Source organism: Symphodus melops (assembly GCF_947650265.1).
Source record: "Symphodus melops genome assembly, chromosome: 5".
In the NCBI taxonomy this organism is placed as follows: domain Eukaryota; kingdom Metazoa; phylum Chordata; class Actinopteri; order Labriformes; family Labridae; genus Symphodus; species Symphodus melops.
Genome location: NC_136695.1, coordinates 10,533,410 through 10,556,653, shown reverse-complemented (window position 1 = coordinate 10,556,653; position 23,244 = coordinate 10,533,410). Strand labels below are relative to the sequence as shown.

At 40.9% G+C, this 23,244-nt stretch overlaps 1 protein-coding gene across 1 annotated transcript; it reads right to left on the bottom strand.

Annotated features, from left to right (window-relative positions):
- Positions 1-22,031, bottom strand: ube3d (ubiquitin protein ligase E3D). The gene is made up of 10 exons (XM_079343137.1): positions 21,763-22,031; positions 18,561-18,772; positions 17,941-18,031; positions 15,499-15,721; positions 14,852-14,924; positions 14,680-14,758; positions 13,657-13,765; positions 12,410-12,576; positions 9,244-9,382; positions 1-527 (listed from the first exon to the last, which is right to left on the bottom strand). Exons 1-10 carry the CDS (start codon positions 21,846-21,848, stop codon positions 507-509), a joined length of 1,200 nt encoding a protein of 399 aa, XP_079199263.1. The 5' UTR covers positions 21,849-22,031; the 3' UTR covers positions 1-506.
- Between the last annotated feature and the right edge of the window lie 1,213 nt (positions 22,032-23,244).

Below are 23,244 nucleotides of genomic sequence, written 5' to 3'. Positions count from 1 at the left end.
TGATGCCTCCAAAGATGCCACGCTTTAATTTGTTTTTATAAAGAAAGGTACAAAAAAGAGTTCAACAAAAACAAATAATGAGCACACACAGGGAATGTACGTACACAGAGTACACTTTTAAATAATTAAAAATGATGACCATTCAGGAACACATTGCTTTAGAGGACAGTTTTGATGCCGTGATACTTTTCCACTTCTGCATGTATTGGATGTGTGAACTTTAGCAGCGACCTGTTATGACATGAAATGTTTGCAAGTGATCAAAGAAGTAAGCTCAAAAGATTAGACTTAATAAGCCGTTCGTCAATTGGTACCTTCCCTCCACAATAATTTCCATTCTTACGCTTACTGGAAGTCTGTGAAGTCTGAAGGATGTGAATAAACAAAGCCGGCGTCTTGTACTCTCGCAGCACACTGACATGCTCACAGTTTTTCCTCACAGGGCCGTCCGAGGTTTTCTTGAAAAGAGTGACGAGTGGAGTCCTCCTGGCAGCTCACTTTCGATCTCACAGGCTCAGATATGCCACCTTAAAAACAAAATGCGAGAGTTAAGGTTGAGTTCAAATTCAGCAGAAGCGCGCAAAGAAGAACAGAAACCGGTGAAAATAGATCAACTTTACTGAAGGCATTTCACAAAACTTTTTACTGAATTGTTGTTCCCAAAAGCACAGATGCATTGGATCTCTGCAGTGTGCTGATCAGCGCAGAAACATATTTTCTGCAATTACTGTCATCAAACAACAAAAAGAACCACAGGTGGTGGGGGATTTAATCAACTTCAAAAACACATACAGAAACACAGAGCAGAGAAAACAAATCGGCTCAGCCCAATCCGCTCTCTCTCTCCTTCCCTCTCTTCCTCCATCTGCTATTCCTGGGTGTTTGCCTGCTGCAGACATTGGTTGCGCTCCACCGAGAGCTCTATATTGGGATGATGGATGAGGGCATTTGCCTCACTCAAGGCCCCGTCTTCTACGTCCCCATGCCAATGTCTGCTCGCCACTCGAGCGCATCAATGGTAATTCATACAAATGATAACAAACGGGAACAAGAGGTGAGCTGCTGCCAACACTGACTCTCAGGAAAGGAAGAAAAGCATTATGAGGCGCAGGAGTGATGGGAGAATAAACGGAGGAGACAAAGTGGCAGCAATTGGCTGGTTTTGCTACGTTGAAGGTGGGAAAATGAAACCAGAGAAAGGGAGTATTGTGCTCTTTTGCACTGAATAGTTGTTATTTGGCCAGGCACAATACCCACAGCTCCTTCTTTGGAGCCTCGCAGTGGCTAAAAATAGAGCTATGACTAAACAGAGTGAACATATATAAAATAAAAAAATGAATGAGCTTCTAAATTAAAGCCCATGAACCATTTGTTTTGAATTTGATAAGTTCTCTATAGCACTGTATTTCCATGCCAAAATAACCAGCCAGCACATTTAAAGATAAGAACAAAATAAAAGCTAATCTCCTTTGTTGGAACCGTGTAGGTTTTATTTGATTACTTTTATTATTTATATTCTTTGCCAGGTGTAATGAGATAAACTGGTTAATGTCTAGGATTGTGTATATAAAGTTTTTGTGATATTAAACAGAAAATAAAATAAAAAAATGGAAAGTGGAGAGGAAAAAATAAAGTATGAAAGTTCACATCTGAGAGAAGAAACTAATATTGCAACATGAGTGCAAAGGAATCTTCCGGCTCTTCTCAGTTAATGTTCATGTGTGGGTTTGTAAGTTAAATGTCAGCTTTGACAATTTTTTTGGCTGCAAGTGGTACATCAGTGTGCAGAAAGCAAAGTGTATCTAGGAGAGGAAATCAGAAGTGTGAGAGAGCAGCTGGATGAGAGCTTGGCTGAAAGAACATGACAACATTCACTACTTTCTCTCAGTCAGTGGGTCACTCTAAGCCACACACTCTCCGATGAATTGTGTTTGAACAGACTGGGGCAGTGGTTCTCAAACACATTCTGCCGGGCTCTCCTTTGGCAGACGGAAGTATTTTCGAGATCTCCCCACCCCTCAGCACACATTCACTGGAAGTCTTTTCCAGTCACGCCCTTTGCTAACAAATTTCTATATTTTTAGAACTGATCTCAAACATCGTCTACAAAAAGAAGAGAAAAGCAACCGCAGTGTGAGACAATATACTGAAAAAAACAAAAAAAACAACAACTAACAAGCAGCTTATTAAAAGTGAAACTGCAACAGGAAACATTTCAGAAGTAATAACAGTCATTGCTTTCAACAGTTTTTAACCTCACTCTGTGGAGATGAACAACTCCCTAAAAGTATGATTCATTTCCTAGATTTGTACTTGTTGTCCTACAATGACTTGTGTTGGCTCATTTGTGCTACAGATGTTTTAAAGTTTGGGTGCAGCTGTGCGACTGCTTTCGTTTATTTCAGTCCCCAGCTTTGACCTGTATGTTTGTCTTGATTGTCTCACACAGGTAGGATGTGGGCAAAAGGAAGCAATGTGGCTCTCCCTCATAACCCACTATCATACAGTTGAAGCAGAGGGGGCCAGATGTGACTCATCAGATTTTTTTTCTTTTTTTCCAGGAGTTATGAAGTCTGGTGTGGGATTCATTGTTCACCTTATGTTTACCCTGGAAGTCCTCTCACGGAATTTGCCATGCATGGCTGGCAGTGTGAAAAGTTTGCATTGTTTTCCATTTAGCCACTTCCAACAAATCAGAGAGGTAAGATTGTACACCAATATGAACAAGTGGAAATATCCTGATGTGAAAACTAACCAAGACCTTGTGCTCAGATGATAAATTCCTCCTCTATCTGTTGGTCAGCGTGAAATGAATCCAGACGTGTGAGGGGGAATCTTTTCTTTGGGCAAAGTGCAGCCGTCCCTGTTGGGAAGCAGAGTGCACTGCAGAAAAGCTGAGGTGATGTATGATCGATGCACCACTCAGTCCTTCATTGTAAAACCTTTTTGGATCGTTTTCTGTTTAACCTACATGCCGTCTCTGTGGGAAAGAGGAGTGAATTAATGAGGTAGGGGTTGGGTGGGGGGGGGGGGACACGCCACATGCAGCATAATAACTAGCTCGGTTATAGTGCAGCAGGTTTTGATCTACTCAGAAGGCTAACATTACACAACTATGTGAAGACACCTCATTGAACCCCACCACAAACTCTGAGTGATGGCTTTTAGAGAGGGGGTGGGGCTGCTGAGGTTTCTACTTGTACCTCAGGCTGATTAAAAGGAAGCTTTAAGAGTGGGTGGGATTCACCTCGAAAGTCGTGAATACGTCACATATTTAATGTAGAACCGAGCGAGCACACCCTGTTTGAAAAGACACGCACAGAAATCTATCAGCCTGAAGGTCCTTTATGCTGCAGCTACGGATGATTGTGCAGAAGGTTTTTTTTTTTTTTTGACAGTTGCTCTTAAAAACAGACACTCAGATGTCACAGTGAAAAAAAACAAAAAACAAAAAACAAAATAGAAGGACAATGTTTCATGTCATCAGATTCCCACAGCGAACCTCTCTGTTCGAGTCTCCTTCACAGTCAGCACACTTCAATGTGGGTAAGTCTGTAAACATATAGAGGCTCTATTTGTTGTAAGTAAGTCATATGACATGCCACACCAGGAAAAATATCCACTACATAGATGGTTGACAGAGAAGATCAACATGTTGAGGTTTATTTGGGGGATTTGTATACCTTTATTTAGAGAAAGAAACGAGAGCGAGAGAGTGGGGAATGACACGCGGGAAAGATGCAACAGGTCGGATTTAACCCGGGTCGCCTGCTTGGAAGACTACAGCCTCTTTATAAAGGGCGTGCAAGCTAACCCCGGGCTAGGTGCCCTCATCTTTCGAGAATTTGAAACTTTAGATCCTATTGACATTAATGAGATGTTTTTTTTTTTTTTTTTCGTGGTTTGTGCACCCTGTCCTTTGTCCGACAGAACGTGAGCAATCAAAAAGACTTCAGAACCTCAAAACACGGGTGACCAAATAAAGGTACGTGATCCGGTGTAGGTACCAGATTGGCTCGGGGTCCTGCGCCTGCTAGTGACATCACACAAAATAATTTGAGAGTTTATACAGTATTCACGTTTTTGTGGGTCTTTGAGCTATACTTTATTACTACTATTATATAATTAATTCGGCACCTAAACGGCATTAAAAAACTGAAACGGTACAAGACTGTTTTCATGATTTTCATCCAAAGTTAAGGAACTCCCCATCCCACAATCCTTTGCGAGTTATATCAAAAAAAAATTTTTTAAATAACTTTTGTTTTTAAAGTGCGAATACTGTTCATGCGAGTGTTGTACTATCTTGAAGTTTGTGTCCTGGATAATATAAACTACATTTACAACGGCATGACAAGTTTATTATTGCATTTTGTGTTAGCTAATGAACTAGCAAGCCTGCTATCAAGACTTATCTGTTCGCGTCAAGGTTCGCCGAGGTACCGATTTGGTACCTACACCGGCAGCTCTTTTGGGAACCAGAAAAGAAAACCTGCTTAAAATAGTAACAGGATGTAAGACTGCATAATACTGCTTGTTGGAAATGCAACTTTTGCTTTACTAGTTTCAAGTTTCCTGGTAATGGCGTTGAATTTTAGCAGCGCACATTAAACTTATCATAAGCAGTAAGCCATGACAGTGTGACAGTGAGCCAGTATTCACAATACCAAGGTCCTCACAGTACTTTAAAGAAGCTCCATGGAAATCAGCCGACAACAATCTCATTATTTACACCTGCACTTTTCCTTCTGTGACAAGTCAAAGTGTCCTCTGTGAGAAGGGCTTATTGTGAAGGTTAGTTATAAAGACATCTACACTGAACCGAGTCGTTGTTTGATGTCATTGGTAACACTTCGGTCAAAATGTCTGCTGTGAGGAATGGCCTGTTGCTTACTTGTGTAGTCAGATGTTCAGAAACCTAATTACCAAACCAGATATTTGGCACTCACTACAGAATCAACTTGCTATGTGAACATGTGTAATTCTAAATTCAGAGATTTTTTTAAATGCCTTACTCAGGTGTCGCCTGTGAAATAACGGAGTACCTTTTACATATTGTGGTTGCTGCCATTACAAAAGCTTCTATTGGTTTAAGGTCTGGTGTTCTCGCACAGCTTCAGCCTTTGGTTAGCAGACAGAACAGGTGAGAGGACCTTGTGAATGTGCTGGGCCGTTATTATTGCTCTACATTTTGTATTTCAAATATCTGTCATGATGTCAGACCGTCTACACTGCTGTAACCACTTCCACCACAAGACAGATACTATGTCCTGTGTCTGGATCGCTCCATATGTAGCCGTTTAGATAAGCCTAGTTTCTCACCATACACCAAGACAACAACACCTCTCATCTTTTTGCCAATGTGAAAGAAAAATAAAAAAAAAACACAAATATTTGCCCCCTGGATTTATAGTGCGAGAGTAAAAGGATGGTCAGCATTCGAAGGTGTGAGCGACAGTACTTGCTTAGATGTTGTAGTGACCAATTTTAACAAATCCAATTATGTTTAGAAAAGCCACTTTGGTGATGAATGTGGACACTGTTTTCAAACATGTGCTCAGCTCTGTAGATATATTTTTGGATATATGCATCCATTCATTATACAAAGTTGTAAAAATGATCACAAAAAACAAAAAACGAACCACTACGTCTATCGAGATTAATAAAAAAACCCAAATCCACTTTTCCTTTCTTCTCAGGCTGACACAGTGGAAAAAAAACATTTTGCCTTCATTTAAACACCTGTCCACCTCACCTGGAGCCCTGATTAAAAGCACCTACTCAGGCTCCCTATTGTGCTCAGTAAAGGGACTGCATATATAAACAAAAGAAAATATACAACACGTAGTTTGGCTCCAAAAGATGTTATTGAGAAGCGTCATTATAACAAGACAACCAGAACCAATAATAGGTGATTGAAGTAAAACAGCAGTGTGGTGTGAATGAGCCCAGCACGACAAATAGGGTGGATTTGTGTCTAACCTTCATGATGTACTATTGGGGTGAGAAGAGGCCTGAAAGTAACATGATGAATTTGCACGATAGCATTCGAATGATGAACACATTTATTTAAATGTAGAGGAAGGCTCAAAGCAGATTCACACTTGAAGATAATTAGGGAGGCAGCTCAACCTGACCTTCACCCACTAGAAAGTTCAATGTTTTTATCAACAACTACCTGACGGCAATTAACTGTAGCACGCACATGAAATGAGGTTTGGCCAGTTCAGTAAATTATGATGATTCAGATGCCTTTATTGGTGGGAAAGGCATTTGATGCCTCGTATTAAAGGAAGAACTCTGTAAAGAGGTGGAATAAACGGGACAGTTCCGTTCATGTTGGCTGCATATACTACATTAAATCAAGCCAACGGACAGAGGCTTAAGCATTGCTCGGAGAAAAATGATATCCTGGTGAAAGAACATGAAGAAGACTGAGATTTCAGCAGCACTGTTCTTAGACAGTAGAAACTGCTGTTCTTGTCTTAGTGCATTAACTATGATAAACAAATGTAAGATCAGGCTGTAATCTAAGTGCTTTAATGACCTGGTGCTTAAAATGTTCTTTGTTAACTGTTTGTAATAAAAAGATGTATAGCTGTTTTCACAAATGCAAACTTGACTGGCTGAACATCTCACACTGTTCATAGATGTTTAGGAAAATTCACCTTAATGGGGGTTTTTATAGTGTGTGAGGTGGCTGACTGCTGAATTGTAAATGGACTTGAGCTTTTACACTGCAGGTCACACCGAGGTTGCTATGTGAAAGGCTCATCAGAAGTAACTAATCTCATTCACATATGCGTGGTAACGAAAATTGATTTTCTCAAGAATTCTTCTGATTATTTTGAACCTCACAATCATAGCTCACCACTCATCTTCGTCTTATCGACTCTTTTGTACAAAACTCTTTGTGTGATTATGATCTACGCTGCTCTCCAAGAGCCAGAGTATTTTTCTCAAAGTGTTTTTTTAAATTGTGTTTTAAACGAGGACACTCAGACTCTCTCAGGTAACTGGAGATGCCCCTCTGATCTTGTTACCTTTCTGTTCTCTGCCACCTATAGCATGAGCTCCTTCTGTCATGATGTCACACCGTCTACACTGCTGTAACCACTTCAACCACAAGACAGATACTATGTCCTGTGTCTGGATCGCTCCATACGTTTAGGAAAGTTGTAAAGTACCCATTAGAAGTAGTACCATTCATACGCTGCCAACGAAGCAGCGGGAGAACGTCAGTGTTACATTTTTTGCCCAAGGACACAATAGACTTGTCGCTGCAGGAGCTGGGGATCGGACCCTCGACCTTCCGATTGAGAGACGACGACTTTACTGAGCCACAGCCTCCCATGGTGAGATATTTGTGCAAGGAATAAAAACTGCATCACTATGTTATGTAGTCCTGATACAAAAGCAAAAGGCATCATCAATGCTTCAGTTTGGGTTGCTTTTCCTGACCTTTGAAAGCTTTCCTCCTATGACCACCAACCCAGCCCGCAACAACACCTGCTAACGTTAGCACACGCTCTCATCTTCCAGAGGAACTGGCTTGAACACAGAAACAAAGTGATGTGCCAGTTTCTATTGTACTTTGTTTTTCTTTGTTTTATTGTCTCTCCTAACCTGTGATAAGAGCCCTCGTGACTTATGTAGTTTGCTTAATGTATACTCAATCTTGGCTTTTTGTACTGCTGCAGGAAGTAAAGCTGTTTGCCATGATACACTTTGGCTGTAGTTTAAAAAAGGACTACGCATTTTAAATCAATAAATAGTGAGCATTTTTTTAACCCGATCAAAGAAGGGGGTTCAGCAAAGATGTGATAACTATCAAAAAACAACATTTAAGTGTATATCCCCGTTTCCACCGGGTCCAGTATGGATCAGTACAGTTTGGTTTGGTTTGGCAAAGCCTGACCTTATTTGTGTTTCCACAGCCAACCGTGCCCTATTTGGTAGGCGGCGTGTAAGCCGGATGCTGATAGCCTCGTCAGCTACATAACAGCGTCACATGACAGCAGCTAATTGCTAACAGCTAACCTGCTAATAAATTCCACAAAGGAGAACAACCTGATGCAGCAAAAAAACAACAACGATGAAAGACATCCAACAATTCATCTACTCTGTCACTGACTCTTTAATACAAAACACAATCCAGCTTTGTTTCAGAGAAGGCTGTGTGCCGCGAGGAGAAATACAGACGAATCAGCAATTGACTGGGTATTTAAAGATGGCGGAGTTGTGTTTGCCGCTGTCATACGGGAAGTGACCATTCTTCCGACCAATCAAAGGACTGCAGTGTTTAGCTCCACCTTTTAGGGTAATTCTTGGCACCTCAACAGAAGTAGGACGGTACGGATCCTTCCAGTCTATGGAAACACCACAAAATGTGCGCCGAACCGAAACAAACTGAACCGCTTGGTGGAAATGGGGGTTCTGTTTCCTCAACGGCTCTTCTTCCAAATCAGAGCTAAAGACGATTTATCTACCTGTTGAAACCATGTAAACTGCTTTATTTTAGAACTGAATACTTAATAAGATGCTGGTGCCAACTTAAAATACAACCTTTCACTAAAGGATATTTGGCTCATTGTATTTTTTCATTGCGTGAAACTCTTCCTTCTACCCCTTCCTAAGCTTACAACTAAAGAAGCTTCCTTATTAGTATAACAGCAGATTTATCTTTCAAAGACTTCCTTACTATAGACTATTCAAACTCTCTTACTTCTGAAGACTTGTTTAAGTAGAAGTAGTCACTTCCCTAACTTTCAGAGCGGTAAGTGGGGGATAATGGTGCTAATTGCCCTGTAACTTTGCTTTAAACAGCTATGAGAATAGAGATGTCCACAAAGGGAACATCTCCTATTATCCAGTCAAAGGGTTTCCCTGGCAACTCGGCTATATATATATATATACATATTTTGGACTATAAAAAGGTGTATAGAAGCTGGAGTAAGGCTGACAAAAGTAAACCCTAAATGTGACCCTCATTATCCCTAAAGCGAAGCTGTTAACGGAAAGCTCTGGATCATGAAATTCATTAAAGCGGGGTTAAAACACTGCCAGCACTACTGAATAATAGAAAAACAAGGCGCTGAACGTAAGAGTACTGGTAAGTGATTGCTGTCAGCTAAAAGAGTCCCTGCTTGGTTGCCCATACAGCTTTTTAGATTTTTAGCATCAATCAGCGGCATGCCTTAGTCATCATCTGTTGCACATTACAGAACAGAGCGTTGCTCTTACCTTATAAGACCTCATGCAACGCATCGAGGCAGCGAGTGCAGAGTTGCTGTCGTCTATCACTTGCAGCAGCTCCTCGCACACCGTCAGCGGCAGCACCAAAGGATGTCCTATGGCATTGACCTCCCAACTAGAAACGATCCTGGAAACACACAGAGTAAAGCAGGAGTGATTTATATTCACTGCCACAGAGTTATATAACCAGCATACCTAAAATAGCTGCTGTATATCATATGTTAAAGCTTTCACCCTGACTTCTGAGGTAAGGGAGTTTTAAACTGTTAATGTCACAATAACCAGGCATATAGTACGGAAGATTGATGGTGAGTGAGTGAATATGGAATCAACACACTCTCTGTGAGAGACGGACAAAGAAAAGGAATCCTGAAAGGAGAAGAGGAACAGTGATTGAGAGAGGAAGGATTGATGCTCTGTCAGTGTGTGGTGCCGATCCAGTTTGTTAGGGTGACATTTAGCCATCTGTGCAGTCTCTGTGAGGGAACGTCTCCTCCAACTTTAGAAGCACCAAGGAAATACTACTGCTATAGCCATGTTTACATGGATGGAAAATTCCCCTCAAAACGCAGTGTCGTTATCAAGCGAAGCTTTGGACACAGCAAATGTGTTCAAGTGATGATTTCGACATATTTAACCAAATCGCTGCGCAGCATCACTAACGCACTGGACATGTAGTTACGGTCATCCACGTGAATGTTTGCTTACCCTCATATCCGAGTGGATTTGATAGAAAAGGAGTCCCCCATACAATTCCCATTAGACTCTATTTCCATATCTATGAAAGCTTATTCCCATTATACTGGACTGTGTTGGTGCGTGCGACTTTCATTCCACTCATAATCAAGTGACTGCCATTAGTGACAAGCGTAATCCACTTAGGTGCTGGCTCACTGATTCTCCAGCCAATTATTGGCAGATTTAACAACACATCCAGCCACCTCTAGCCGCACTCGACTGTAACCGACTGTATCCTGAATAAGAGGGCCATCAACCAGAGAATTCAGCTCCCCAGGCGTAGCATTTAATTTAAAAATGTCAGAGATGAGTGATGAAGGATGAATGGTAAATTATGTAGGGGGAAATGGAAGTGTATGTAACACCAGCATTTAAGCTTTGCAAGCCTGTCAGAGTGGCTGAAATGTGAAATGTGTGTTCCAACTGTGAAGTGTTTCAAAGCACAAGACTTTCAGCAGGTTTTGGAACTGACAAGGAGTCGGGGAAACATTTCGGTAGGGAAAGCCTGATTCATTTGTCAGGGAGACAAGTGGGCTGATATATTCAATCAATATCAGCCTTTATGTCACCTGATGAGTGGCAAGAAAATGAAAGAGTGGAAAAAGTCTAAATTGGAGATCATTTAGAAACAGTATGGCTGTCACATACACTATAAGGACTTTTTACTTTAACCGGAAATGTTGTGCTCATTGCTTGTTCGCTTACATTTAAATATGGTTACTGCATTACCTCCACATGAACCAGAAATCCATCCCAACCCTGAAACAGTGTGAGCAAGTACACCAGTCAATGAACCGACAGAAAACTTTAATTTACTAACATACCCAGTGAAGTGTTTTCCTTCTACTACAAATGAAAAGCCAACACAGAGTCGAGTGTACGGCTGCAGCCCGGAACCTCTCGTCACGCCCCCCTGAAGCCCCGCCCCCCTGAAGCCACTCCTCCTTGAGAGTGGTGACCCTCTAATTATCAAAATAACAGCTCGTTTTCTGGTCTTCTTTCTATTTTGTTGTTTCTGAACTACAGGGTAACGGCAAAAAAACAAAAAAAATCACTGATAAAGCAATTACAAATTGTGAGTTTAATGGACAAATAGATTTTATGTATATACATCACTGGTTTTCGTGAAAATGACAATACATTCATTTTCGTACTATGAACTACATGGATAGTTGAACATTTTTAAAATTGTAACAAACTAATAATTTGTTCTATTGTAAAAGCCCGGACAAGAGCCGAGGGAAAACGTATTTGACGAGAAGAGCATTAGACGAGAGGTCTCCTTTAACTTTCTTTATAAACGGACCATGTACAATATTAAACATAAATGTTGCCATTTGATGTATTTGATGCACCAGGGTTAGCTCAGTATCACCCAAAGAGACTGAAGCATCAGTGTACAACATGTTTAACTGGCCGCTTTGTCGTTGGATTTTTGTAATCTTCATTGATCAACTCATTTAAATGTGTGTGCTGTAACACTTGCTTTTCTGAGGGCAGAAATGGTTTGATTTCATTTCTGGCCGGGAGTTTCAAATCAACTCTGCATTGAGATGAAGTTTGTACACTCAGTGAACAAAGATGAAATCAAGAGCCAATAGGTTCTTACTCAGGCTCCACAAAAACAGCAGAGCACCAGTCAAAAGTTGCTGTCACAGCTTGTTTAACCAGGATGATGTCTCTCTGAGTACCCAGCATGCACCTGTGGTGAAACAGCTTCCTGTGCATCACTCAGCATGTACAGTTAATCGTGTCATTTTAATGCACCCGTACTGCTTTTACTGAGATGACAAGCCGCTCCTTCTTTCATTCGAGCTCTGCCTCTAATTATCCCTCGCTGTCAGTCAGCTGCTTGTCAGAATGGGAGAAACAACTAAACTTCCCTGTTCTGCCTTCACTCTCCACGACTGCAGGGGAGAGAAAGGGAGGAGGAGGAGGAGGAGGAGGAGGAGGAGGAGGGAGAAACGTTGAGTGCTGATTCAGATGAAAATAATGAGGGTGGAAAGCTTCTCTGGTGGGGTGCTGCTGTACTGAGTATGGAGAGCCACATGCAGCACATCCACCTACATCTCTCGAACGCGTCACAGCAAGGTGCACCGAGTCCCTCTCCAGTCAGAACGCCATCCCCTCTATGTGCAACACATGCACAACTGAAAACAGTCAGAATGGTAAACAGTGCAGACTAACAGCCGAAAACTTAAGGGCAAGGAACTCTAACCACAAAATGTTCTGCTTAGACTGAACATCTTTTCCCCAAACAAAATGTTCTTTTGACTTTGTGGCTAGCTGAGGCAAGTGGTGAGAGAGAGGGTGCGTCAGAGTGATGAAAGGATCAGATTTAGAGAAGGAAACGAAGAGCCAAAGGGGGAGGGGAGGTGTTGAGGGGTTGGAAGATGTGATAAGTGTCCTCGCTTACTCTCTTTGCTGGGCGCTGGTGTCAGAGCAGACGGCGTAGAGGAGTTTCAGGGCTCTGGCAGCTCTGGGTGATGGACTGTGAAGAGCTGTGGAGCTGATAGAGCTCTCGACCCCGACGCACCTCTCTGGGACCGAGGCTGTGATGGAGTCGCTGTTCAGGAGCCAGATCTGCAGACAGGAGCAGACAGGTCACGTGAAACACTGCAGATTTTACACACGAGCTCCAATCACCTCCCGATTCTCTCAAAATACATCGCGAGAGGATCTTATCGAGAACTCAGTATCGTGACTTGTCACAACCGTAGTATTAAGCAATTTTTATGTAGCTGCAGCTACTGTTTCCTGCTCCTCTCTCCACTGTCATGACTGTGAAACACACCAACATTCATTTCAACGCACGCACGGCACAGATGTTTCATTTAGACCACAGGGCACTGTTTGAAAAGGTGGGGAAGGGGTTTAATATTTCCTCCTTAATAATTCATGTTAATGCCTTTTTTGATCTACTTGTTGAACCATCATCACATGTGCAGTGTGTTCATACTGGGCTTTCATGATGTCAGAGGAATAGAAAAGATAAATTGAAAAGGAAAAAGAAATGCTTATTTTACAATTACTGAGAGACAGTCAGGCTTTTTTTTTTAGTTTGCGTAAGAAATTGGTCATTTTTGCTCCAATTTCACACAAGATTAATTTGAGTGCTTTTCTATTCCAGAGAAGAGTTTTAATGTGTTACTGTTTCAGCTCGGCCGAGAACATCATTTGTGAACGACGGGAATGCTTCGCTGGGACACTTTGTGGATGGAAATGATGAAACAGACTGAAACACCTGCACGCTCTGAAAAATGGAAGTCCATTAATAGCTGAATAAAAACACACCTTAGTCAAATACTAACGTGCGCTTGACCCTCTCATTAATAACATGCAAACACGTCATCATGAAAAGGATTTATCTGGCCCCCAGCATAATGCCCAAAATAAAATCATTTATTAGCAGATTGGCATTTTCTTTTTTTAACATCTTATTTTTGTTTTACTGAAGAGTCACTCTGTATGATTCAGTTGTAGCTGATTTTAAGCCGACATCCTGGCAGTACACTCAGTGTTCAATCACAGTCCATCAGCTTATCTCAACACTTGAAGAAACTGCCACATGACTCCTCACCCTCTATCAAACGAGTGGGTAGTCTTTTTTTTTTTTTTACTATCAGCTCAAGTGCTTCCCTGATTATATTAGCATGTTCTTACCAGCAAGAAGGCTTTTCCATCAGGGGTCTGCACAGAGAAGTGGAAGGTGCTCATTGAGCTGGAAATACTAAATAAACGTGCAGCTACAGTCCTCTCCAAGAAGAGAGATCTATCAGAGAGAGAGAGACACAAAGAGATAGAGAGAGAGAGAGACACAAAGAGAGAGAAAGTTTTTTACAAAGGTAATCTTTAAAGGTATCAACTTTCTGTCACATAACCACTCATGTAATCACAGTAAAACAGAAAGGAGGTGTGGTCTTCGTGTTTTTCCTTCCCTAACCAAACAGAGTTAAAGTTATTTGAAAAAAAAGAAAAGAAAAAGATTGGACTCTGTATGTTTGAGTGAGGATCCAGAGCTTATTTTAAAAATAAAATTAGTCGCTGAAAGTAAAAGTCAGATAGATTTCAATTTTATTGATCCTGAGGGAAAGTCAGAAAATAACCAATAATGCCGAAGTGTGTGTAAAGCACGTCACCATGTAACAGACAGCGTGCACCTCAACATCTGAACTGTGAATATATCAGTCTGATTGAACTTGAACGTGAATTTGTAACAATGCAACATGCGACCTCTTCCGCAATGTAATAAAAATATCAATACTTTGCTGCCATGAGACAATGTGATACCGCCAAACAAAATATGGAGATTCTGTGCTGTATCCATTTTTCTTCCCAACCTCTGTGTATGTGGAATGATTGCACCCTGCACTGTGGGAAAATTTAACACAGCACTGACACCAATGATTCCCAAAATCTCAGCAAAATCCAATCAGTGGTGTTTCAGATACAAATAAACTACAAATGAACTACATCAGGTTTATAGACCCTGAACATCTTTCACTGTGAGGGGAAAACATAACAGCACACGTATAACTGTAATGTCCGTGTGTGACCTTGTTGTGTCTCTTTCATCTCATGTTTATATCTGTCACCCCCTATTTATTCCCCCTTGATGAAAGGATGTGCATCAACAGCTGCAGTTTAGAAATCGTCACCACTCGCAGCTTGGATGAAAAAACCTGCCTGTAAAGCGAAGCTTCAGGCTTTCTGTCTCCAACAGCAGGCTCCACCACCACCTGTGTGATGTACAGTTTCAGAGTCCCTTCAGGAGACAACAGACAAAGTGTTTAAACATATAAAATGCCCCAAAAAAAAATCTGATTATTCATGAAACAAATAAAGAGCTATGTTATACCTGGGGCGACAGCCTCTCCGAGAACTGAAGAGCAGCTCCTGCAGGAGATGAGTGCGAGGCGGCGGCAGGTTTTCTGCACACAACAAAGGTAAAAAAAGAAAAAGAAAAATAATTCACAGCATACACCCACCCACAATGTAGCCGTTTAAAACTGCAATCAATAGCTACTCCACGGTCACCATGATGGAAGACAGAAGACAAGGAGAAACAGCAGGCGGATTATCATTTGTTCTGCTGCTCGTTCTAGCTGCCTCTCATTTCATCTCTCGGTTTCAGACATGCAGCGTGCCTCTCGTGCAGAAAACGATTAGTGATACACGAGTATAGAGATCAATCCTCGTCCAGTGTGCTGGAGTTTGACTTCACTCATTCAGCTGTCTGAGCCGTCTGTGTGGGCGAGTGTACAGTTTCATATGACTATGGAGCCTTCAATTTAAAAAGTCTGGAGTAAGAAGTTTTGATTTCACCACCTACTTCTTCTTCACAGCCACAACTAATAAAATGTTTTATTTCTGTTCTTCTACTTATCACATAATCAAACTCCATTATAATGATTCTGTCAAACAGACTTCGTAATTTTTTTTATTCATTTTTTTCGTGCTTAGCATAAAGAATCTATCTGCTGTGGTCATGTGCACGTGCCCTACCTTGGCATCTTGAGCGTCCTCTGCTGCGACCGGACTCACTTCCTCAGTGAGAGTCTGTTCACAGCTGCTGTCTCTGGCCAAGAGGAGGAAGGTGTCCCCCATTAAACAGTCCTCTGCTCGGGGCAGCAGCTTCCTGTTAGCAAACGGATCTGGATGGCAACACCAGTCGTCCACGATGGCGTTCCAGTTCCCATTAGGGAGAGGAAGAACTCGCTTAAACATCCTGAAGATGAAGGGGGGAAGAAGAGAAGAAATGACACCTTTGATTACAATCATTGTTTTGTGACATTTTTAAACATGTTTCTTAATATGTTTAAAGTTCTCTTGGGACCAGAGAAGATCCGAATACGATAGAAAAGAGTATCAAATTAACACCGTAGACTGAGACTGCTCTGTATGAAATAAAGGAAAGTCTTATCAGTCATTGGATGGTAGTTATTTTACTCGACCACAGCAGAAGATTAGGTTAAATATCTATCATATCTTAATACTCTTGCTTTGGTAACATATTCCTCTTACTAAATGGTAATAACAAGTATAGAATCCAGAACAAGTATTTTCTCCTTTGTTCGTTATCGGTTCTGTTTTGCTCTTTAAATGGGTTTCATATCACTTGCAGTAATTTGCAGTGAGCGTGGGTTTACCTTATTTCACCTGTTCAGGTGTGAGGGGAGGCAAAGGGTGAGAGGGTTCGCATATTTTCTGTTGCCTGTCATCGTCATCATCACTACTCTTTTCTTCAAGAAATCAACAAACTTATCTGGTCTTTGCATTCTGTTTTTATACCAATGACACAGTGACACTTCAATCACAGTCGCCTCTCTAACGTTCACTCAAAGCTGTAATCGTTCAGTAATGTTTCCTCTGTGGTTTAAAATATTTGTTATTAAAAAGATGCAGGCCTCCATTTTTTTTTTTCATATCCGGTCCTGATACATACAGTATGTGCCGGCTCCATTTTTCTATCTTCACCAATGATGTCATTGTGGTCGTTGTTGGTATTAGGCGTGAGGTTACACAAAGCTGTAGTGAACACGGCATTGCATTTCGCTGGCTTCACGTAAAACAGGAAGCAGCGGTCAGCTGTTTGAACTGAAATCTTTGAAAGTGAAATGTAAGACTTTGACTTTTTGACATGTAGGGGGAGCTGTTGCACCTCGTCTGAACGTCGTCATGGAGACAATTTGTGAGAACTTCTTACGGTTCAGTTTGAATGTCCTCACAGTGAGACCGTGAGCTGAGAACGTTCTTTCTTCATCAGTGACGTGGATCGGCGGTGTCAGTCCGATATCCCGTACGGAAATTACCTAAACATCGGACTCGATAAGATCGCATCGGTCCCGTCTTGTGTAGGTGTAATCATTTTTAATCACCACAGTAACATAGGCTACAGATTATTTGCGTATTTGTGAACAGAAATCATCACAGAGGAGGGAGCTGCAAACACAATAAGGGCATCCAGTATAATCACGTCATTAAAGGCGAACACGTTTGCAGACAGTTGTTGCTGAATGACTCACAAACGATGAAACAACATTAGTACTTAATGTAATGCCGTGCAGGTCCTTATTAAACAGCATCATGCAGCTGAAAGAAGGTTGATGAGGACCTGAGAGAAGACTGATCCAAAGACTAATCGTCTCACACACGGTGAGTTGAAGGATCCTAAAAAAGCTCAGGGGAACAGAGATGATGTGGAGAGATGGCTGACTGTCACATGAGTATAATTGACTTTATTAATCCAAGTAAATGCAGCTATAATCTAATATTCAATGTATTGATTATAGCAAAGCACTTAGTGAGTTTAGCTGAACAAAAGAACATACAGAGAACATTCTCGTGGTTGCATTCAGTGATGGCGTTTATATTTCTGTGCAGCCACAGAAAAGAACATATTGTTCTTAAGCACAATGAGGCCTAATGTTATTGAATTCTAACTTGTAACCTGCTTCAAGTGCTTCTCCTGCCCCGTGTACTTTCCTCTGCTGCTGCTGTTGAAAGCGAAAAAAGATGTTTATGGCAGCTCGGAGCTGGTTATTGCTGAGAAACATAGCCAGGGGCCAAGGGTCTAGGTAATGCATCCACTGCAATTTACAGCATGTCACATTGCTGACCAGAGAAAGCAACAAGCTTAAGGCAATAAGAACAATAAGGCTGTCCAGCTGAGCTACCTCAAGGTAAGAAAGAATTGTTTTTGGGGTTTTTTTGTGTGTTTTTTTTTAATTTTTATCGGCAGCAGCACAGACCTTCACGTCATCATGCCGACACAATAACTCTAATCCAGTCAGGCTGACAGCTGTAGACTTATTTCTTCAAACTCAGTCCATCAGTTTTTCTCTTCCAGACGACCACTTCTACCGGTCGGTCAAAACACTAAAAGAGGAGCAGGGTGCACATAAAAACCCATCTCCACTGATACTCCTTTGTGTTTCTGACGCTCACCTGTCCTCGAGCAGCCGGCTCATGCAGCTCTGGCAGTAGAAGCAATACATTTCCTTTGCCCTAAGTGTCTCTATCACGCTGCTGGAAGCATCTAAGGAGGACAAAAAAGGAATAATATGAGTTTGATTTTGTGAAATACTGGAAACCTTTCACTATAGAGTAAAATAAATAAATAAAATCGATAAACACTGGGTGGTAAAGGAGGCCTGGCAAGGGAGTGAATAATCCATCTGACTGACAATAACTGTCCTTGGCTGTTACTTCCTATTTAGCCAGGAGGGACATACAAAATCTCAGGAAATGCCAAAAGCTGGAGTTTGTTGATATTATGCAATGACTCTGGGGTACACTTTTGATGAAACGAGATCAAATCAAACGGGGAGTATTCTCATGACTCTGATGATCAGTTGCTTTTGGGCCGCTGAGGAACCCAAGAGCAAAATTGACACCTTCACCGTCTCTGATGACCAAGTGACTCAATCCAATTAGTTGAAAATAGACAGCGAGCTCGAAATAGCTACCGAAAATACTTTGTTCTCGTGTTGGCACAGAGGAGGCGAGTGAAGCAGAGGGAGATCGCACGTGTCTGGATGTGCTTCCACAGTCGTCCTCAAAATTACCTTCATCTGGGCTTCTTGTGACACTTATTCGCAGTCGGAAATGTAGCTCGTCTCCACAGGATTCTCCTGCAGGTGTTGGGACACAGGATCCCTCCTCGAAGGTGACTCCTGCCGGCAATTTCAAGCTCAGCTCGCCCCGGGGAGTCCGGACGTGGAGGGAGCAATCTCCAGCCGTCACCACCACGTCTGCGGGACTTTTGGCTACGTCTTTCCTGGGAAGCAAGCAGACATTTTACAAACACAAGTTTGAGGAAATAACCAGCTAAAATAGAAAACAAGAAGAAATGTGCTTATTTTCTCGACATTGCCGAGAGATGAGAAGAGCAAATCCTCTTATGTCTGCATGGCTCTGTGAAACTAGAGTCAGGGAAGAGCAAGCTTAGCTTAGCACAGTGAATGGAAACAGAGGGAAACACCTAGCCTGGTTGCTGTTGTTTTGTTTTCACTGAGGTCGATGGTAACAGAACTCCAGGGATCCACAGAGCACCTGGCCAATAAAAGACGGCACATATAACCCTTCTGTAGAGCGCCATTTGTTTTGTACTGATGTCCTAATAAACAACATAGCCTGTGTTGATCAATGAGCTGTTAAAAGAGGTTTTAGACTGACTTGGAGCAGAGTCAGTTCAAGTCTCTGTCGGTCTCAGTGAAGGCCTCTGCCTGTTTTTATGTCATTCTTTGAAAGAAGAAGAATCAGCTGCAGCACTGAGGAAACATCTGACTGAGAGACTGATGTAAAGGAAGAGATGCCTCGCCTGTTCACATTTTTGAAGCCACGGGTAATGATGCTTAAATAGTAATGACTTCCGAACAAGCCAATATCCCAAACATGCCAACATCTACTCACACAGATATTGATCCAGGCAGACTTTATAATTAGTCATGGTCTCAACACAGTGAAGAAGGAGCCAGCCTTTAATGCATTACACAGTGTGTCATTTAGAAATCTATGTCAGTACACATACATGGATGAGCCTGATGAAGGACACAGGCTGAAACACGTCGACCTCTTAAACTTTTTTCAAGTTGATCTTTATACTACAAATGTCTCTGGAGCTTTTTTTTTTTTTTTTTGACCTCTTAACATCCTTTCAATCTTCACGCACCTTGGTACAGTAGTTGGTAGTTCATGCTAGGGTTGTCAACACTTCTGATACTTTTACATCACTTTAGTTAAATTTGAATCTCTGTTACTTTCATGATCGGCGTATCTGTGAAAAAGTTAACTTAAAGTAAATAAATAACCTGCAGACCTGGAGTCAGATAGCAGGAGCATGCCTCCATTACATGTATTTACTCAATATTAGATGCTTAGCACTCGATGTTTTTGCTAATGTTGTATTGATGCAGGTACGGATATGATTTTCTATTAATCGCAGAACCTTTCGAAGTTTAAAAATCTGGTACTGTGACCATGTTAATCATATAAATCAAAATATTGGTTTGCCAGTTGTGCGCTCTTGGTGGACCGACCGCTATATCAGAAACAGAACTCTACAATATGACTTTGATAATGTGGCCCAACTCTCTGAAGTAAAAACATGTTAAATAATATTACCACATCAAAAATCCCTCCTGCTCCCCGGGCTGAGTGCTGCTGTCTCAGCTAAAGGAAGTACTGAATTATGAGTGACCAGCTGACAGAAGCACAGTTTCCACTGGAAACAACCTAGATGCAGGCTAAGCACTCTCCTGGGTCAGACTAATACTTTAAAAATGTTTTTCTTTTTTTCTCCTCATGGCATTGAAGACAGTGTGGCTAAAGTCTGAGTGGATGGTGGTTTCTATTTGATCTCCTTCTTGAATAATTGTCTGGCCTTTACAATACTCAAGGTCCTGTATTAGCTGCACAACATTGAGTCAGATGAAATAAGAATGTGATTTCTTCCTGGATGTCTGTGCACTGTGAAGTGTTTGCTTGCAGAGCTCATTTCACCACCGGTCACATCTCTTATCTCCATCTAGTGATGATGGAGGTGAACTACATCCACAGCACACCAGCACAGGCTCCCTGATCAAACATGCTCTAGCTCACACTAAATTATACTACGAACATGTGATTACAACATGAATATAAGTATGAATGCACTGACCTGCCTGTTCCAGCTCGGCCCATTGAAACAGGACAACAACAATTCGCCATCAAGCCATTTTACAAGGGACAAACAAAAGTGTCACAGAAAAACAACAAATCTATTACGAGAACATTTCCTGCTGTTGAGCCTCGATTATGAACAAGAACCAGAGACCGAGTCTACCACAGATTTATACTTAAGACAGAAAACTCAAACCATTTATAAAACCAAATGTTTTTCTCACATAAGTACATTTAAAGGACTTCACATACGTTTTTTTTTTTTTTTTAAAGAGCCTCTATTAAGACATTAACCACACATCACAGTGGCATATTCAGTAAACTGTTTACATACTGAAAGACTACCTGACACTTTCTCTCTGAGTTTTATTATTTGAATCCTGATCGGCTCAAACCCATATTTGGAGCAACAAGCTTCTTATATTTTTGCCAATAAGTCGAAGAAATGGCTGTTTTGTTTGGAGCCGCAACTTAGGGAAATGGACTCTGTACCCACACATCATTTGTGCTGGAGAGAAATGGAAAACACATTTGATTTTGGAAAGAAGATGTAGAGAGAACAAGAAAAATGTGTTTGAAAACATCTTCATGTGGGTGAGTAAAGATGATGTATTGAGTGAAGTAGACCTTACTTATTGTTTTAATTCTTTCTTTCATTTGTACAATCTTACCCACATAAGAACCTATATGTGCTTGACTTTGTTGTCAATTTAAACGTTTTAAAATATTGCCAAAAGAACAATAAACATATTTCTTTGTTGTTAAGATAGAGAAAGCCTTTGACGTCCTGTTCACTCAGGTGACACTGCGGGTTATTGACTGAACATTGTTTACATGTTTGTGTTAAATAACACACAACTCTGTGACTCACACATGACTAAAGCGGCTTCATTCAAAATACAGTAAACTTTGCTGACTGCTTCTTTCTTGATGCAGTTTGAAAAACGTCTCTTCACATTAATTAGCCTCAGGAAGCTAATGCTTTTAGCCAGCCTCGCTTTACTGTTCACGCTTTCGATATATAAATTCACGACTCAAATAGACAATTCTCTTATTAGAATAGTGCTACGGATGTGTGACTACTTAATCAAATGTCTAAATAATTACCCGACAATAAGTAGTCCAGTCTGAAGCCTTTTTCTCAGCTCTAAGAAAACTCCAGCTCCATGTGCTGGCATCTTCAGATGTGACATTCAGACAGCTTCGCATTAAATCACCATCAATGCTGCTCACTGACTTTGATAGAAACGCAGAATCCAAAATCAAACCAACACATATACATCTATTTGTGTTAAGAAAGTCTGGAGATTGACTCTTGTTTGCAGCGTGACGCTACGTACGGTGTCACTTGCCTCAAAATAAGTAAGAGAGTAAGTGTATCCGGTCAGAAATTTCAAAATAAAATACTGTCGACAATATCCAAATGTTGTTTTAAGCATTAACAGAGTTTTGGTTTGATTGTAATATGATTTTTTTTACGATCTGTTTTCACATTGAGTGACAGACAAAGACATCATTAATTTTGAATTACAGCACACAGACCTTTATAAATAAGAACAGTCTTATACACATAGTATTTGTACCCTATAAGGATATGCATCATGTAGATAGATAGATACTTTATTGATCCCGAGGGAAATTCAGGTGTAGGCAAAACTAGGATATTACGACTGCAACAAATATACTTTGACTCAGTGCCATAAGATTATAAAATAGAGCTCTCAAAGCAGCTAATGTGCTTTAGTTGTGCAAATTGGCAAGAATTATTTACGACCTAGATAAACAGGCATTTTTTCTCTTAGTAGTTCAGTACCCCATGGACATATTTCTTTGTAAGTATTCAGGGCATGCTCAAACTCGGACAGAGTCATGGAAACTTAATCTGGCGAGTGCTGCTATTGCCAAAAAGAGTTTCTGTACCAAAAGAAACACCGTTTTGAATATTAATAAAAACAATGACATAACATTTATAATAATTATACAATTCATTCTAATAAATGTTTTTACACTATTTAACAAAAACAATTGCGGACAATATTTGAATAGTTGCCTTTGTAATTTATTTTGAAGAGAAACATAACTCTATCCGGTATTTTTTAGGTAACTCTATATAGTTAGAGGCATAACCATAGATGCATATAAAACCATAGACTGTAAATGACGCAGGCGGGATTCTCCGGCGTAGCGTCATGGCGGCCATCTTGGGTCAGGCAGCTGACGTGCTGCGCTCTATGGGAGCAGATGGAAGGTGAGTGATAAGCTTAAAATACTCTTAACTCAATGAAATATTGACGGATTTACAAACGGTTTGCTTTATTACAAACCGTATTATACGTAGGTATGACACATGGTGTGTGTACATGTTGAAATTGCCGCTTTTTTTTTTCGAAAAAGAACTTCATTGTAGTTGTGTTCAGCCTAAGTTATCATGGCTGAGACAACGATCAAGATTAATTTATAGACTAATACGAAACCAATAACGTTTTTATACAACCTCATTGATGTCTATCTGACTGTCTCTGTGGAGGTTGTTGTATTTATTAGCTCTCTAACTTGGCTTAGAGGTTGCCGTGGGTGCACCTTGTTACA

Coding starts and splice junctions, on each gene's coding strand:
- ube3d (XM_079343137.1), bottom strand. CDS start 21,848: ATGTCACATCTGAAGATGCCAGCACATGGAGCTGGAGTTTTCTTAGAG. Junction 12,577..13,656: donor ATGGAAAAGCCTTCTTGCTG/GTAAGAACATGC, acceptor TCCTGTCTGCAG/ATCTGGCTCCTGAACAGCGA. Junction 9,383..12,409: donor ACCAGCGCCCAGCAAAGAGA/GTAAGCGAGGAC, acceptor GTGTGTTTCCAG/GATCGTTTCTAGTTGGGAGG.